General features: G+C 49.2%; 1 protein-coding gene across 2 annotated transcripts; it reads left to right on the top strand.

The window, feature by feature from the left end:
* Positions 1–2,975: 2,975 nt before the first annotated feature.
* Positions 2,976–15,284, top strand: LOC115638218 (angiogenin-like). Of its 2 annotated transcripts, none has more exons than XM_030539794.1 (3): positions 2,976–3,112; positions 5,471–5,562; positions 14,631–15,284. In XM_030539794.1, exons 2-3 carry the CDS (start codon positions 5,512–5,514, stop codon positions 15,123–15,125), a joined length of 546 nt encoding a protein of 181 aa, XP_030395654.1. In that variant the 5' UTR covers positions 2,976–3,112; positions 5,471–5,511; the 3' UTR covers positions 15,126–15,284. The 2 variants fall into 2 exon arrangements, with proteins under 2 accessions (XP_030395654.1, XP_030395655.1); XM_030539795.1 differs by having other exon boundaries at positions 2,976–3,142.
* The last annotated feature ends 1,454 nt before the right edge of the window (positions 15,285–16,738 follow it).

Genomic DNA, 16,738 nt, shown 5'->3' with positions numbered 1-16,738 from the left:
GTCCCGGCTCTGAAACCTGAAAAGTGGGGTGGTTCCCAGGCTCCATCCCACACCTGAATGTCTGAGTCAATCGACCCAAGCTCCGAGACTCCATGCCACAGGTTTCTCTTTGCCCTGTAGAGGTTCTCTTTGTCTTTCCCTTCCCCACCATATTCTTTTCTCTTTTCTTTCCCTCTCCTTTCTCCTTCTGTCTAATAAGAGACTGGCTTAGCCGGAGAACACTGGACGTTTTGCAAGACTGCGGTGAGGCAGTAACCAAAGACACATGTAAAAACACTGGCCTGAACAGCTGGTACGAGTTTGCCAGGTCTCAGAGTGCCCTGGGTTTCCTCAGCAGTGAGGTTGCAAATAAGAATCAACATCAGAGACAGATGCTATATTTTCTCTCCCTTTTAGTGAGTGTCTCTGGTTTTGCTTCCAGGACACATTATTGCGCTTTACCCACCACAGCTCCTGACCATCTCAACTAATTTCTCTTTTCCCCTAAAAGGACAGTTATTACCATCTGTAGCTTCTAGGACACTTTGGAGCATTTTGGTTCCTTCTGGACACCAAACCCTGAACTTTGTTGAACTAAAGTCCATAAATTATTTTAATGGACCTCAGGACTAGGGTATCAGGGAGTACCAGGTTGGGACTGAGGGGCATTGGCAGAGCAGGCTATAGGGAGCTTAGGGCTGGGATAGCAGAAGGGTATAAATCAGGACTGGGGAGCACCAGCATGCTGTGAGTTCCTAGGACAGGACTGGATTAGGAAGGTGTCAGTGGTTAGGACTTGGGGTCCATCCACACAGCAAATGAAGCTGTGTTTGCAGCATGAGTGGGTGTTCCCATGCTAACTTTAGTCTAGCTAGCATGGGACATGTTGGCCTGGACCGCAGCACAGGCTGGCGACCAGAGTATGTGCCATGCTCCCTGATGGGCTGGGACTTGGGCAGCTACCTCATGGTGAATTCCGTGCCACCCAGTATTGTTACTCACACTAGCTAGAATAAAGCTGACACTGTTCTGCTCACCCATGCTATAATCACATCTTTGCTTATTGGGTAGACACACCCTGAGATGTTTTGGTGGAGCCCACATCTCAGGCAGGACATGTGCTGTTTGTCTCCAACCATGCCCACTACTTTTAATCACAAGATATCAGGAAATTGTCCTTACTCAATTGTTTATTGGATTTCCCCTCCCCCTCTGTATAACCTGCTCCCAGACAGGCAGGAGGATCAGGGTGAAGTTCCGCTCAGGAGAGGCTCAGAACCATCACTCTGACAGCAGTGAAGGAATAAGGACTTGGGTAACTTGCCGTAGATTCCATGAGCCGGGAAAGAGCAGAGAACTGTGTCATATGGGGCTGCGACTGCACGGTTTGTTTCTGGGAGGCAGCATGATTCAGTGCTTATTGCAGGGGTGGTCAGAGCCAAGATTCCTGGGTTTTATCTCCAGCTCAGCATGGGGAGCAGTGGGAGAGAGAAAAGGGAGCAGAGGTTGATGTCAGTTGGTCTCAGAGCAGCACATCATGCAGTGGGGCAGGAATAATGGGAGAGGAAGGGGTTTTGGGGGAGAATGGGGTGGGACTGGGAAGGGGCTTTGGGTCCAGCAGGTTCCATAGAGGAGGCAGAGCCCCACCCGGTGATGTCTCCATCCATCTTCCCCTTTTGTCCCCTCTACAGGTCGATCCAGTGACAGACACACCCATGGCTCCAAGCAGACCCCGCCCTGTGCTCCTGCTGACCCTCACCCTGCTGGCTGCCTGTGTGGCTCTGACCCTTGGACAGAAGTGGAACTCACTGAATGACATATTCCGGAAAGAACATGTGGACTTCCCCAAGACCATTGCCACCAACAACAACACCTATTGCAACAAGATGATGTGGAACCAGGTGATGTACTGGAAATACAGCAACACCTTCATCCATGCAACAATCGAGAACATCAGCCAAGTCTGCACAACAGATGGGGTAGCCAGCGGGCCCTACCAGTACTAGAGCAAGAGTCCTTTCAACATCACTACCTGCACATTTATCCCCTGGAGCATCTCTTACACCGAGATCAGCGCATCACAAAAAATCGTCATCTTCTATGTTTCAACTCCATCTCAATCTTCTTCCCTAGTCTTGGGAACAGAACTTGGGAGTGCTGACTTCCACCTCCAGCCTGCTCTAACCCAGTAGACCCCATTTCCCATTAAGAGCTTGCTATTAAACATATAAGTCCTGAATCTTCATCTGCCCTTTTCTAACCCAATGGAAAGAGCTCCCCCCCCCCAAGGCCAGGATTAGAACCTGATTCCCAGCCTCCCTTGCGCTAACCCATTAGACCCCACTCCTCTCCAAGAACTGGATGCTTCAGGGCAGGATCCATTCACTAACTGAAGAAGGTTAGGAAGAAATTTTGCCCCCTGAGAAAATTTTCCATAATTCTCTTTGGGTGTGCAGGGGAGTTCCTTCCCCTAAAGCAATTGGGACAGCCTAGTTTAGGAGACTGAGCTGAAGGGACCCTGGTCTGGGCCATCCCCAAAGTCATTGCCGAAGGTTGAGTCATTCCCTCCATGTGGTCTCATGTGGCATTTGAACTTGTCATCTGGGGCCCAGTTGGAGCCATAGAGTTTTACACGCAGTCCCTTGGCTGGATGCCTGCAGAGTAACTCACTAGCAGGAGTGATGTGAGGTCTCCACTTACAGTCAGTAGCCCACTGGTCCTGGGAATCACTGCGGGATGAGTGGATGGCTATTGTTTAAGGGGTTATGCGTCTGTGTTGAAAATTACATTCCCAAGGCAAGGAACCAGGAGGTGATATATCTTGGCAGGCTCCTTTCAGACAGGAAGGAACACATACTTAACTGCCTCTCTGGCCATTGTGTGCCTCACAGTAAGTTTATTTCCATTGCGAGCCAGATGCTGATTAAGAGATTGCAAAATCTACCAGGAAAAAACAACAACCAGCAAGGAGGCAAACTGTTTGTGAGTAAGGGCAATGGATTGGTCTGATAGATCTAGAGGTGCAAACAGACACCTGGGACCCTTCACCAAAGAGGCAACCAGACAGCACGACTTGTCCCATGAACAGATGATCCCAGCCAAGCCCAGCCAGGAAACATCAGAAGGACTTTGGGTGAGCTTTGCTCTGAAAGTATCTAGCTGAGTAAGTCTCAGTTCTGGAAGGTGGGGTATGATGTTATTTTAAACGTCACCATTTGTTTCCCAGCACTACTCCATGTTGCTACATGAACCTTTGTGCTTTGTTAACTACACTTTCACTATACACATGTCCAAAGGCTGGGGGATTAAACAGAGGTGAAGCTAGTGCTGCTTCTTTGGAAGCAGTGAATTGGTGAATATTACAGGCATCTAGCAGATATGGGGCTGGACGGTCCAGGGAGATGCTTGAGGGTTGGTGTATGTCTAGCATTAGCCTGCAGAGGGATAGCAGGGCCTGCACAGCTTGAGAGAGGAGTGCTTGTGTTTCCCATAGTGTCTAGAGTTGCAGAACTTCCACCCACTAAGGGCAGGTGGTAGCACAGGTACCACATTGGATGGGGGCACCCAGGGTCACATGCCCCTCCAGATTTCTGCCAGGGTTTGCCAGCCAGGCCCCGTCCCCATGCAGCAGCTCCTAGAGCTAGCAAGCTGCGGCTGTGGGGGGAAGCAGCAGCAAACAGCTGGGAGGTGCAGGAAGGAGCCAATCTTTAAGTTGTGTCTTCCTCACTCTCAGCTGGTACCTGCTGTCTTTGGACAGTAGCAGAGTGCCTTCCAGCCATGCTACCCCAGGGGTGCATCAGAGTGGCGTAGTTGGCAGGATTGACACCCTGTTTCCTGGATCACACTCCAGGTACTGATCTACCTGATAAAATAGAGACTCAGAGATTCAAATGTGAGACAGTTGGAAACAGGTGCAGAAAAAATATGGTTTGTTATTTTCCATCAATTTGTTTCAGGTTAGGGAAATAGAGCACAAAAAAAGAATGGGATGAACAAGCCAAAGCCATATGCTAAACCCATCAAATCACAGTTGGAAAAACTGTGAACAGGGGCCATGGTTTGGAGGTTACAGGGAAAAAGAGGAGATGAAATCTCTACTCGTGGAATATGATAAGTATCATGGAGAACTGATTAATCCATCCAAAGGGCCTGAAGTTGGGGGGGCAGGGGGCATGCTTAGGAAACCAGCCTGGCACAGATTGCTGTGGGGGAGCAGCCTTGCTGTTAGAATTGACCCAGATGGAGATCAGAAAGCTAGAAATAAAGCAGTGGAGCGAAAGCGGGTAAAGAACGGGAGATGGAAAGGCAGAATTCTGGGCTTACAAAGGCGGAACCCTCAGCCTGTGGGAGATCTGCCCCAGGCATCATCCAGCTGGCGTGAACTGTGCCTGAGTTACAGAGAGACAACTGCATCAAAATTGTTTTACCACCTGTGAGGGGGTGTCCTCCCCACACAGGACTGGCCAGGCAGGTATATGAACTGCACAAGCTTAGCTGTGTAGGAGAAAAACATAGTTCTCACTCTCAGGTTGGATGCAGCAAGTCAAGTACTTTATTCTCTAGCAACTATATGGAGAGAGAGAGTGCACTAGGACACAGGGTTTCCCCCACCTAGGCAGGTCTCTCTCCAGGTAAACAATTACAGCAAGCATTTGTACCTTTTGTTACATACAATAATGAGCAACAGCTGCGTTTTGTTTATACATAGGTCATCCTGATATCTTATTTTTCTCACTTCTATTTAGACTACAGTTTACATTCCATACTTATCTAACCCAAGGTCACAACAACTTCTCCCACAGTTCTTTCCCACTCGCCTCACACAATCCTCACTTCTACAAATCTGGTGTTGTTATGGTTACAGCTAGCCTGACTCTTGCTCACAGAGGGGACTGTTTGCATTGAAATCCCCTTCAAGTCCTTGTCGGTTCTTGCTCTACTTCCACACCGTACACACCCATCTCTCTATCTCAGCCCGGGGTGCCAAGTATTCTAGTATCTGATTACAAGATACAAAGTCTCTCAGGCCTTCCAATGGGAGTTACTCATATGATACCAGGCTGACATCAGACCCGAACTGGGTTTGTACTTGACACGTTGGCTGGTGAATATTCGATGAAATGGGTGCTGTGCTAATGCTGGGAAACCCAGCTCAGAAAAGCCAGGCCATTTCAAAAGTAGGAGGCTCCTATGCCAATACTGACCCAGTAACATTTCCGAATGCAGTGTCTATTATCGCCACACAAACGAGAGATTTATATTGAAAAAAAAAACAGAAATGGAAAAATATGCTCCAGGTTCAATGTGGCCAAGTCAACAGGAGAAATCTGAATGTCTGATAATGTTATTGTGGAGAATGTTGCCTGTCGGACAGAGTTAAACACAAACACTGAACCGCTGGCTCTGAAAAGTCCCTCATTGGGTGGGTTTGACTTCTCAGTGTTGCCAAATGTCCCACCAATGTATTTTTCATCCATCCCCCATATAACAGGCCTCCTGGAGGGAAAGATACACAGAGCCATCACCCCAGCCATGCACAAGGCTTGGTCTCCTCTCTGGGCAGAGGCCACGGGACAGACTCGGGTAAGTCACAGTCCATGGGGTGGATGGTAGCAGAGCCAGCTTAAGGATTAAACTGATTTCATGAGACAACTCTCTTACTTGCCATGGTAAAATGGTGGGGAGGGGGAACAGGTGCTGGGTCCCCACACATAAAGTAGAACTCTCTGTCCTACTGCTTTAGGTACCAGACCTTATTCGCCTCCCAGAGTGAGGAATAGAACCCAGGATTCCAACCCTCTAGCTCTGACCCACAGGACCCCACTCCCTGCCGGAGATAGAGTCCAGCAATCCAGGCACCCAGATCCTGTCTACCACTCTAACCAGTAGGCACCACTCCTGTCCCAAAGCTGGGGATAGAATCCAGGAGTCCAGGCTCCCAATTATAGCCACTTGGTACCATTCTCTTTCCAGAGCTCAGAACATACTGCTGATGCAGAAATAACTGCTTTTAACTAACTCTTTATCTTAAACAGAACTCTCCTTCGTTAGCCAGTCATGAGACTAGCCCTCACCCCAGCCCATTTAACAGGGAAGCACCCTAGCCCATGAGCTATGGAGCCAAACAGCTTTGGCCCCTGCCCACCTGAGCTCAGCACTTGTGTCGATGCTCTTGTCTGGGCCTCACCCAGGGGCTCCAGCTACTGGAGTGATGACATCTCAATCCCCAGGGGGAAGCTCATGGGGACATCTGGGGGGGAGACGTTGGAGTCTGCCATGGAGCCCAAATCACATCTGCTAAGGCAGTGGTCTCCAAACTCTTTTGATCACGCACCTCTGTCAGTAAAATCTTTTTGAGCATGCACCCCCTGCCACGCCGGCTCTACCATTTTTGCTGAAGCAAAGAAAAAAATAAAAAGCCACTCGGACTCCCGCCCAAACTGCTGAAGCAAAAAAAAAAAAAGCGCTTCTCCTGCCGTACATCCGCAAGTATCCTCTTGCACACCCCCTGGGGTGCATGCACCCCACTTTGGAGACCACTGTACTAAGGCATGACTGCCATGAGCTACCCGCAGGCTAAGGGACCTACACCCTGCCCCACAGTTCCTAGGTGTCTCAAAGAGAGCACTGGGTGGGGTGAGGTGGGGGAATGTCTGGCCACAGGCTTTTCTGGGGGCCAGTTACAGACCTTTCCTCCTCCGTGAATGAGGGGAAAGGCAGAGCCCAGTGCAATTACTTCTTTAGGGGGAGCAGTGACAGAGAAGGTCATTTCCAGCTGTACCCTTGAGAGACCTTGTTATATTGTCTAAGAACCTTCAGGGTCCAATCTATTCAATTAATGGGTTACAGGAGAGTGCGATTGTATGGAACCTCTCGAGGGGGAGATGAGACAGATGTAAGACCTGACGGTTCAAAGGGCTACACTGACCAATGTGCCAGATAAGAATTGGCTTTTGGAACAAAGGTTAAGTGGTTTTCCTGGGGGATTTCTAGGAAGAGGTGAATGCAACATCCCCACATCTGGTTATGCAGAAACCCACCCAGCTGTTTGTAGCTACATCCTGAGGTGTGGGCCATTGTCTGCTGATCACCTGGTACATGAGGCCAAGATCAAAGACCCAAGCATATAAAGGAAAGACTGAACTGTTCTTGGTTCTGAATCTGAGAGACATGAATCTATAACCATGGGGAAAAAATAGTTGTGGGTTTGAAAGTCTGACACATACCAGAGCCAGGAGCTGGAGTCTCCTCTGATATGCTAGTTAGCATGAGTGGTTCTATTGTTGTTTTTAATACATTTCCTCTGTCTTGCTTTCACCTGGAGATCTGAGAAAGAGCTGGGTGGTATCTCATACTGTGGCAAGTACTGTAATTGTGCAGTTAAGGTGTGATGAAATGGGGATTTTCCCTTGTTCCCTTCCGCTTGTATGTGATCCTTACTGTTTTGCATGGATGCTGTGTGTGTCTCAGTTTCCCTGTGTATTGCACCAATGTCTAGGTGGTAAGAATAAGGAGGTGTGACTTTTGCAGGGGCTTCTCCAGCTGCCTGCATGGATGCTGTCATAAACAGATAGTTAAGGATTAATGCCTCTTTTACCTGTAGAGGGTTAAGAAGTTCACTAGCCTAGCTGACACCTGACCAGAGGAACCAATGGGGGAACAAGATGTTTCAAAAGGAAGGAGGGAAGTTTCCTTTGTTTAGAGTTACAGTTTCAGCCGGAGTAAAAAAGATCAAGGAACCAGCCTCTTATCAGAGTAGTAAGTTTTAGAAAGGGATAAATAGATTTATGTTTATTTTCTTTGTAACTTGTCTTGGTACCATTAAGGGAATTATCAAAATTGGGTATTTGGGTATTTTTTGTGTAACTAAATTTGTGACCAGGGAAACCTCCTCTGTGTTTTGAATCTGTTGTCTGTGAGAGTAGCTGGTATGCTAATCTCTCCCAGAGGGTTTTCTTTTACCTTTCTTTTCTTTAATTAAAAGACTTTTTCTTAAAACCTGATTGATTTTCCTTGTTTTAAGATCCAGGGGCATTGGATCTGGACTCACTAGGAATTGGTGGGGGAAAGGAGGGGGGATGGTTAAATTCTCCTTGTGTTAAGATCCAAGGGGTTGGATCAGTGTTTCACCAGGAACTTGGTGAAAAAATCTCTCAAGGCTACCCTGGAAAGGAAAGGTTTTGGGAGGAAAGGGGATGTTCCAGACGGAGGATCTGGATGGTGGCAGTGATACTTAATTAAGCTTAGAAGTGTCCATGCAGGTCCCCACATCTGTACCCTAAAGTTCAGAGTGGGGAAGGAAGCTTGATTGCCGCCCCTTCATAACCTGAAACCCAGGAGAGGGATGTGACCAGGTGACTCTTGGCCTGGGAAATAAGACTAAAAGCCAGAGGAGGAGCAACAGGCAGAAAGTCAGTCTCAGCTGGCTTGGGGAAGACAAGAGCCCTGCTTCTGGACTCCCTTCCCCCCCAGATGGAGTTGGCTGAATGTCATAGACTATCAGGGTTGGAAGGGACATCAGGAAGTCATGCAGTCCAACCTGCTGCTCAAAGCAGGACCAATCCCCTGACTGACTTTTACCCCAGTTCCCTAAATGGTCCCCTCAAGGATTGAACTCACAACCCTGAGCTTAGCAAGCCAGTGCTTAAACCACTGAGCTATCCCTCACCTCAACAAGTGCTGTTCTACACTGTCTTCCTGTCAACTAATAAACCTTCTGTTTTACCAGCTGGCTGAGTCATGTCTGACTGCAGAGCCGTCTGGCTTCCCTAGGAGCTCTGTCCGGGCAGACTTGCTGCAGGAAGTGCAGGGTGTGGAAGGGGATGCTGAATGCTGTGAGGTCAGACCCACGAAGGTCAAAGCTGTGTAAGCTTCTTGCCCTGGAGAGAGTCTGCTTAGAGAGAGGAGGCTCCCCCAGAGACCTGACTGACTTAGTATGGAGTAGTTCCAAAACATCACACCGATGACTCCATGACAACTCCATGGTAGCAGTGGGATAAGATGCACCTCATGGACAGAGCATCCTGCAGTAAATGACCGGGGAGCAGTAAACCAAACAGGGATTAGTGAGAGATGGGCATGCTGAAGGCTCCAGGAGGTGTGGTTCCAGGAGGCAGAGAAGCCTACAGCTTAACCCCACGAGAGGTGGACTCCTGAGAAGGGCTGTCACACCCAAGGGGTTTCTCATAGGGATCATGAGGAGCTGAGAGATCACAGGCCTGTGAGTCCATGACCACTTGGGAATAGCATGGAAATGGCCTATAACCATCTCCTTCAGAAGGAAATTGTAGAGCTGTGCAGAGAGAGAGGGCTGCACATTGGAAAGCTTACTAAAGCACAGTTGATTGTTCAGCTGGAAGAGGAGGATCCCTCTAGGGAGATGGTTCCTGACCCAGCTGGGGGTGTGAGAGAGGCTGGGAGCAGCCAGGCAGCCCCAGGGCTCATAGTGGTTCCTTACCCAGCTGGGGTGCTAGGTTGCTCCAGAGGAGTCCCACAGGATTGCCCTCCCCCCCCCAAGAAGAGCACAGTGGAGGACACGTCCCCAACCACAGTTCAGACATCGCTCTGGGGCTGAGGTGTCCAGACGTCTGGCAACCGTGCACATGTGGAGATGTAGACACCTAGGGAAATTTCACATCCCATACTCTGGTGCCAGGGGATTTAGGCACCTACATGGTTTGGCCGCAGCTGGACGGGGTTGCGGATGCCCGTGGGGCCTGCTCCTGGCACTTGGGGGTGCGGTGCTCCAAGGAGTGAGGCTGCTGACTCCCAGTGAAATCAGTGGATGTCAGGAGCCTCCATGGGAGACAAACTCCTTGCCAGCCTTTAGCTCTAGGGGCCTTTAGGTGCCTAAGCCCCTTTGTGAACCTAGCCCCTGGGGCTGGTCCATGGGAGTTGAGCACCTCACTCCCTTAGGTCTCATGGAATAGCTCAGCCTCTCCAAATAGCAGAACAGGACACAGCTACTCCTCTCTCCTGACTGGGGATGGGATGTTGATGTCACAAGTTGGCAGAAACCCCTTGGTCCTGTCTTAAGGGCATGGTTAACTTGGGCTAAGCCCTTTGTGCAGGGGAGAGCTCCCCACATTATGGGCCTGAATGGACACAAACAGGGTCAGAGTCCATTCCAAGATCTGTTTGTTTCACAGGGCCACTGGCCCCGTGCATTGACATTCCCGGCACTGGTTGCACAATGCTGCCCATTCCACAGTGTTAGCTGAGCCTGGGAGTCCTCCCCACCGGCAACCACCCACAGGCTCTATATAACAGGCAGCTACTGGGGGTACAGCATCAGCAACACTCTGCAGACAGCTCGTCTATTCCCCAAGGGAACAGGAGCTGAGGAACCAGGATTTTGGCCAGGAGGAGACCACGCCACGGTTAGTTCCGGAGCTGATCTGAATCTTCAGGCCAGAGAGCCCACAGGTGTAGACAGAGGAGATGGCTCGGTTAATTGGCTGTGAGAGAGCAGAATGTCTGGTGGTGAGGGCAGGTGCAATTAGATGTCAGAGAACTTGGGTCCTCTGCCCAGCTGTGGGAGGAGGGGAGGTCTAGGGGTTAGAATAGTGAGGGGCTGGGAGCTGGGATTTGTGGGTTTTCTCCTCATCTCTGGGATGAGAAGGGACTCCAGTGAATTAGAACAGTGAGGCTGCAATTTGGGGTTCCTGGGATCTAGTCCCGGCTGTGGGAGGAGAAAACAATCAAGTAATGAGAGGAGGGGGGAGTCTGGGAGTCACGACACCTGGGTTCTATCCCCAGCTCTTGAATAGGAGTGATGTCTACTGGTTAGAGTAGTCCCCCCCACGCACACACTCCAGGGGATTAGTTTTTGGAGTGGAATCCATTTTAATCAGAACTCCAGGGTTCTATCCCCAGGTCTGGGATGGGAGTAGGGTCTAGTGGGTCAGAGAGAGGTGAGTTGGGACTCAGGACACCTGCCTGTAGGAAAGAATATGTCACCTAGAGATTGGAGCAGAGGGCTCAGCAGACCCCACCGTGGTTCCTCTGAGCACTGCAGCAGGAGTTTCTACCAGTTTAGATCTTACCTGTGAGCTGCAGAATTTCAGAACACAACGCAGATCAGAGGGGTTGAGTCAGTTCATGCAGAGAGGGAGGCTCAGAGCTCAGGCTATCTGCCCATTTTAAAGTATCTCTTTAAAGAGGGAATAAAGATCTGGGTTGAGAGGACATAATCGCCACAGAGTGACATTCAGTCTCTCATGGTGTGCAAAGTTGGGCTGACTGTCCGACCAGCACTAGCTGGGTCCTCTGTGGGATACTTCGAATCCACTGATGCCAAGGGCATGAGTTGCTGCTTCTGGACGACTGTGACTGGGGTCTGCAAAGGGGCCTAAGGGAGTTAGGGATACTCTTGCGGGATTTGGTCACCTAACTCTGGAAGGCTCCTTTCAAAATCCCAGCTCAGGTCCCCCATCTGACAGACTCAAAACCCTTTGGGGATCAGCTATGAGAGAGAGGGGAGCACATGCTGGGAGGTGGGTTACAAAGCAGTCCTGAGTGGGGGGAATCTCTCGGGGGGATCTCTCTGGGGATTAGTTTTCAGGTGGGATCCATTGTCCAACCCAGGGGGAGATTTGAGACTAGTTCTTGCCTTGTATCCCTTCCTCACCCATTTTCACAAGAAGTCCTATAGAGCTGGGGTGTTCACACTCTGAACCACCCTCAGCGAATTTCCTCCCCCCAGAACCATTCCTAGATTTTAAAGCCAGAAGGGGCCATTCAATTATCTAACCTGACCTCCTGTATATCACAGGCCAGAGGATTTCACCCAGTTACGCCAGCACTGAGCCTAGTCACTTGTGTTTGGCTAAAGCACCTTCCACAAAGCTTTCTAGTCTGGATTGGAGCCAGCCAGAGCTGGAGAAGTTGGAGTTTGTTCCCCTTAGTTGTTTGTTCCAATGATTCCTCATCCTTACCATTAAAATCTGGGATCTTATTTCTAAGTTCAATTTGTCTGGCTTTCAGCCCTTGGTTCTTTCTCTGCCATTCTCTGCTAGATTGAACAGATCCTGAGAGCCTGGTGTTTTCTACCCAGGAAGGTCCTTATACACTGTCATTACCTCTCAGTCTGCTGTTAGATACATTAACAGATCAAGCTCTTTAATTCTCTCACTCTCAGGCATTTTCTTCAGCCCTTAAATCATTGTTGTGTCTCTTTTCTGCTCCTCTTCCCATTTTTCAACATCCTTTCCGGAAGGTGGACCCCAGAACTGGATGCCGTATTCGCAGTACGCCAGTATCACTCCCACCAACGCGGTATACAAATCGCCTCTCTGCTCCTACAGTCTAAAATGTGACTAGGCTGAAACAACCACAGAAGGAAAGGAAAGCGAAGAGAGGGCTTCAGATCAATCTTTCCTCAATTTACTTGCCAAGTGAAGAGTTCAAGGGTCATTGTTTCCCTAGAAAGAGCTGAGAACAAAAATAATTGTGTCAACAGCAGAGTTTTCTGATCTCTGCTTGGCTAACAGAGACAAGGACTCCTGTTTTGTATAAAATAAAACAAACAAGCCATGTCTCCTTTTCAATACAAAGTCTAGACTGCAGGTGTATTAGATTAGGAGATTGCAAAATGCCCTTATACCGTGGGGATGGGCGAGGCATTCAAGGGCTAAGGTGAGGCTGGAACTAAGAGCATCAGCTCCATTTCACAGAAGGGGAAAGCAGAAGCACAGAGAGGTTAAGTGACACAATAAGTACCAGCAACATCTTTTAGGACTGTCAGAAACAGGAAGTCTTCCAGACAGGCAGTGGGGCCTCTGGACAACCAAGGTGCTGAAGGAGCACTCAAGGAAAACAAGGCCTTTGTGGAGAAGCTAAATGAATTATTTGCCTCCATCTGCACTGCAGAGCATGTGAGGGAGTTTTCCCACACCTGAGCTATAAGTTTGGGTGACAAATCTGAAGTATCATCCCCCACTGAGGTGTCAGCAGAGGAGGTTTTAGATCAAACTGACAAACTAAACAGTGATCAGTCCCCAGGAGCAAATGGGATTCACCGAAGAGTTCTGAAGGAACTCAGATGTGAAATGGCTGAACTGCTAACTGCCATATGTAGCCTATCATTTTAATCAACTTCTGGAGCAGATGACTGGAAGGTTATGAGTGTAATACTGATTGTTAAAAAAGGCTCCAGAGGTGATCCTTGCAATTACATGCTAGTAAACCTAACTTCAGTACCAGGCAAGCTGGCTGAAATTGTAATACAGAACAGAATTATTGGACACATAGATAAACACAATTTGTTTGGGAAAAGTCAACATGGGTTTTTTTTAAGGAAAATCATGCCTCACCAATCTACTAGAATTCTGTGAGGAGATCAAGCATGTGGACAAGGGTGATCCAACTGATATGATGTACTTGGATTTTCAGAAAGCCTCTGACAAGATCCCTCACCAGAGGCTCTTAAGCAAACTAAATACTCATAAGATAAAAGGTAAGGTACTCTCATGGATCAGTAAGTGGTTGAAATATAGGAAACCAAGGGTGAAAATAAAGTCATTTCTCACAATGGAGAGAGATGAACAGCGGGACCTCCCAAGGATCTGTATGGGGACCTGGGCTATTGAATATATTCATTACTGATCTGGAAAAGGGGATGAACAGGGAGGTGAGAATGTCTGCAGATGATACAAAATTACTCGAGATAGTTAAGTCCAAAGGTGACTGCGAGGAGTTACAAAGAGATCTCACAAAACTGGGTGAATGGGCAATAAAATGGCACATGAAATTCAATGTTGATAAATGCAAAGTAATACACACTGGAAAAAAGTAATCCCAGTTACACATAAACCAGGATGGAGTCTATATTAGCTGTTACCGCCAAAGAGATCCTGGAGTGTCCATTGGTAATTCTCTGAACATTTCTGCTCAATACACTGCAGTGAGCTAAAAGGCAGACTGTATGGTAGGAACAATTAGGAGGAGGATAGAAAATAACACAGAAAATATAAAAAAGCTGCTATATAAATCCAGGATGCACCCATGCCTTGAATACTGTGTCTAGTTCTGGTCACCCCATCTCAAAAAGGACATAGTGGGATGGGAGAAGGTTTAGAGAATGGCAACAAAGATGACCAAGGGTATAGAACAGTTTCTATATGAGGAGAGACTAAAAAGATTAGGGCCATTCAGCTTAAGAGACAACTTGGTGGGATATGATAGAGGTCTATTAAAATAATGGCTGGTGTGGAAGAAGTGAACAGAGCAATATTATTTACTCTGGTACACAGTACAAAACTAGGAGCTACTCGATGAAATTAATAGGCAGCAGATTTAGTACCAACGAGAAAAAGTACTTTTTCACACAATGCATAATTAATCAGTGGAACCGGTTGCCAAGAATATAAACAGGTTAAAAAAAAACCTGGATAATTTTATGGGGGATAGGCCCATCAATGGCTATTAACCAGGATGGTCAGGGATGCACCCCATGCTCTGAGTGTCCCTCAATCTCTGTGAGAAGCAAGGAGTGGAAAACACAGGTGGATCACTGCATAATCGCCCTGTTTTGTACCTCTACCTGAAGATCTGGTACAGACCATTGTCAGAGGCAGAATATTGGGCTAGATAGACCATGGTCTGACTCTGCATGCCTGCTCTGAAGTTCTTATCTCTCAATGTGTCCTCAGGACCATCTGGCTGGAGCCATGGCTCTGAAAATGACCCCCGTGCTACTGCTGTTACTGGCTTCTGCACTGGTGCTGCTGGGAGCATCAGCCAGCCAGGAGCAGTATGAGCGGTTCCTCCTTCAGCACTTTGATGCAAAGCCCAAGGGTCGTGATGACCGCTACTGCAACAACCGCATGCGCTACATGATGAAGGAGGACAGGAGGAGGGACAGAAATCCTGGGCCAAAAGTCTGCAAGGAGACAAACACCTTCATCCATGGGAACAGCGACGATATCAAAGCCATCTGCACTAGCCGTGGAGGCAGGAACTATGTAACCAGAACTGGCCAGGCCATGCGCCAGAGCCTCAGATCATTTCAGGTCACCACCTGCACCTGGCATGGAGGGAAACCCCTCGACCACTGCCAGTACCGGGCAACCCGGGACTCAAGGATGATCGTCATTGCCTGCGACGAGCATGAGCACCCGGTGCATTTTGCCGAGAGCCAGATCTGACGAGGTGATGAGGAGGCAACTCCTGATTCCCTCGGAATCTGCTGCTGCCTCTTCTGGTGCAGCGATCTTGGGCTGAAATGCCCTGATCACATGTTGCTGCCCCCAAGTACCCATTATACAGTATAGCCGCCCCTTTCCACTGCTCACCCACTGCTGCCCCACTGCCCATTATACAGTATAACCTCCCCTTCCCCACCCCCACCCTCTGCTGCCCCTAGCGCCCAATACACAGTATAGCCGCCCCTTCCCTGCACCCACCCTCTGCTGCCCCTAGTGCCCATTATACAGTATAGCTCCCCTTCCCCACCCCCATCCTCTGCTGCCCCACTGCCCATTATACAGTATAGCCCCCCTTCTCCACCCCCATCCTCTGCTGCCCCTAGTGCCCATTATACAGTATAGCCGCCCCTTCCTCACCCCCACCCTCTGCTGCCCCTAGTGCCCATTATACAGTATAGCCACCCCTTGCTGCAACCCCCACCTTCTGCTGCCTGTATGTCATCTCCCTGCCGTGACAAATAGCGGCCATCTCAAACTGTGTCCTTTCACTAAGAACTATCTGTCAGTTTCACCCTGTTGCTGTTGTGTGTTCAGTCTAAGAATGAATAAGCCTCACATTTGTCAAGTGTTTTATTCATCACTATTCTCTTCATCATTTTTGAACATTTGTCTCCTGCCTGCCATTCTCTGTGCTCCCTAAACTCAATAAAACTTGAAACCTGCAAAGCAATGACCGTGTCACTGTAAAGGAGTTGGCACTTGCCTCTTGCTAGTGTCCCCTGTGTCTGGCCGCTGCTGTCTGCAATCACTCAGTTTTTTCAGCAGGGCACCACCCACCTCTCGAGACTGCCCCCTCCAGCCGATGTATCTCTTGGGGGGTCTTTAGTGACTCAGTCCTCTGGTCAAACTGCCTCTACTGCCCCTCCCTTCTGGGGTACACTGTCCAGCCAGGCCTATCTCAAAACTTTCAGTAATGTCCTGTAGCCCTCCCCAGGCTCCTACGTCTCTGTAGTCTTCCCCAGACTCTAGTCCTCAGTCTGACCAACAGGGCCTCAGTACCCTAGCTGGCCAGCTTACATGTGAATATTCCTGCCCTGGGGTGGAACAGCAGCCCCAGGCCTTCCTCCCTGAGGGCTCTTTGCCTGCCCTGTAGGCCTCTGACGCCGGCTCTCCAGCTAGGTCAGTCTCAGTTCTGGAGGTAACAGTTCCATGAACAGTCCCTTCCACAGGCCTGTCTGCACCCCCATGCTGGGGGGGAGGCAGGGGTGGAGACCCAGGCTCACTCAGTACTCCAGGTCCCAGCCCAGGGACCCTCTAAGTAGCAGCCATGTGACACATCCTTTTAACTAACTGTATTTCCCTGGGGCACTTCCCCGTCTTAAGTCAGTCCTGGCAGCCAGCCAGAAGCTATTGCCTCATTTCCCCTATCCCTGCTAGCAACTATCTGCCTTAGCCCTTGCAGCCACCCAGGAGCACCACTTGCTTCCACGGTCCCTGCTAGAAGACTGATCTATCCAGGCCCTTTCAGCTCCTGCAGCCAGCCAGGAACTCGTCTTTTTCCCCTAGTCCATCTGTGGCCTAAGAACCTCCCCACAGTGGCCCATGCAGACACT

Source organism: Gopherus evgoodei, chromosome 21, assembly GCF_007399415.2.
Source record: "Gopherus evgoodei ecotype Sinaloan lineage chromosome 21, rGopEvg1_v1.p, whole genome shotgun sequence".
Lineage (NCBI taxonomy): Eukaryota > Metazoa > Chordata > Testudines > Testudinidae > Gopherus > Gopherus evgoodei.
This window is presented reverse-complemented; position numbering and strand designations above follow the sequence as displayed.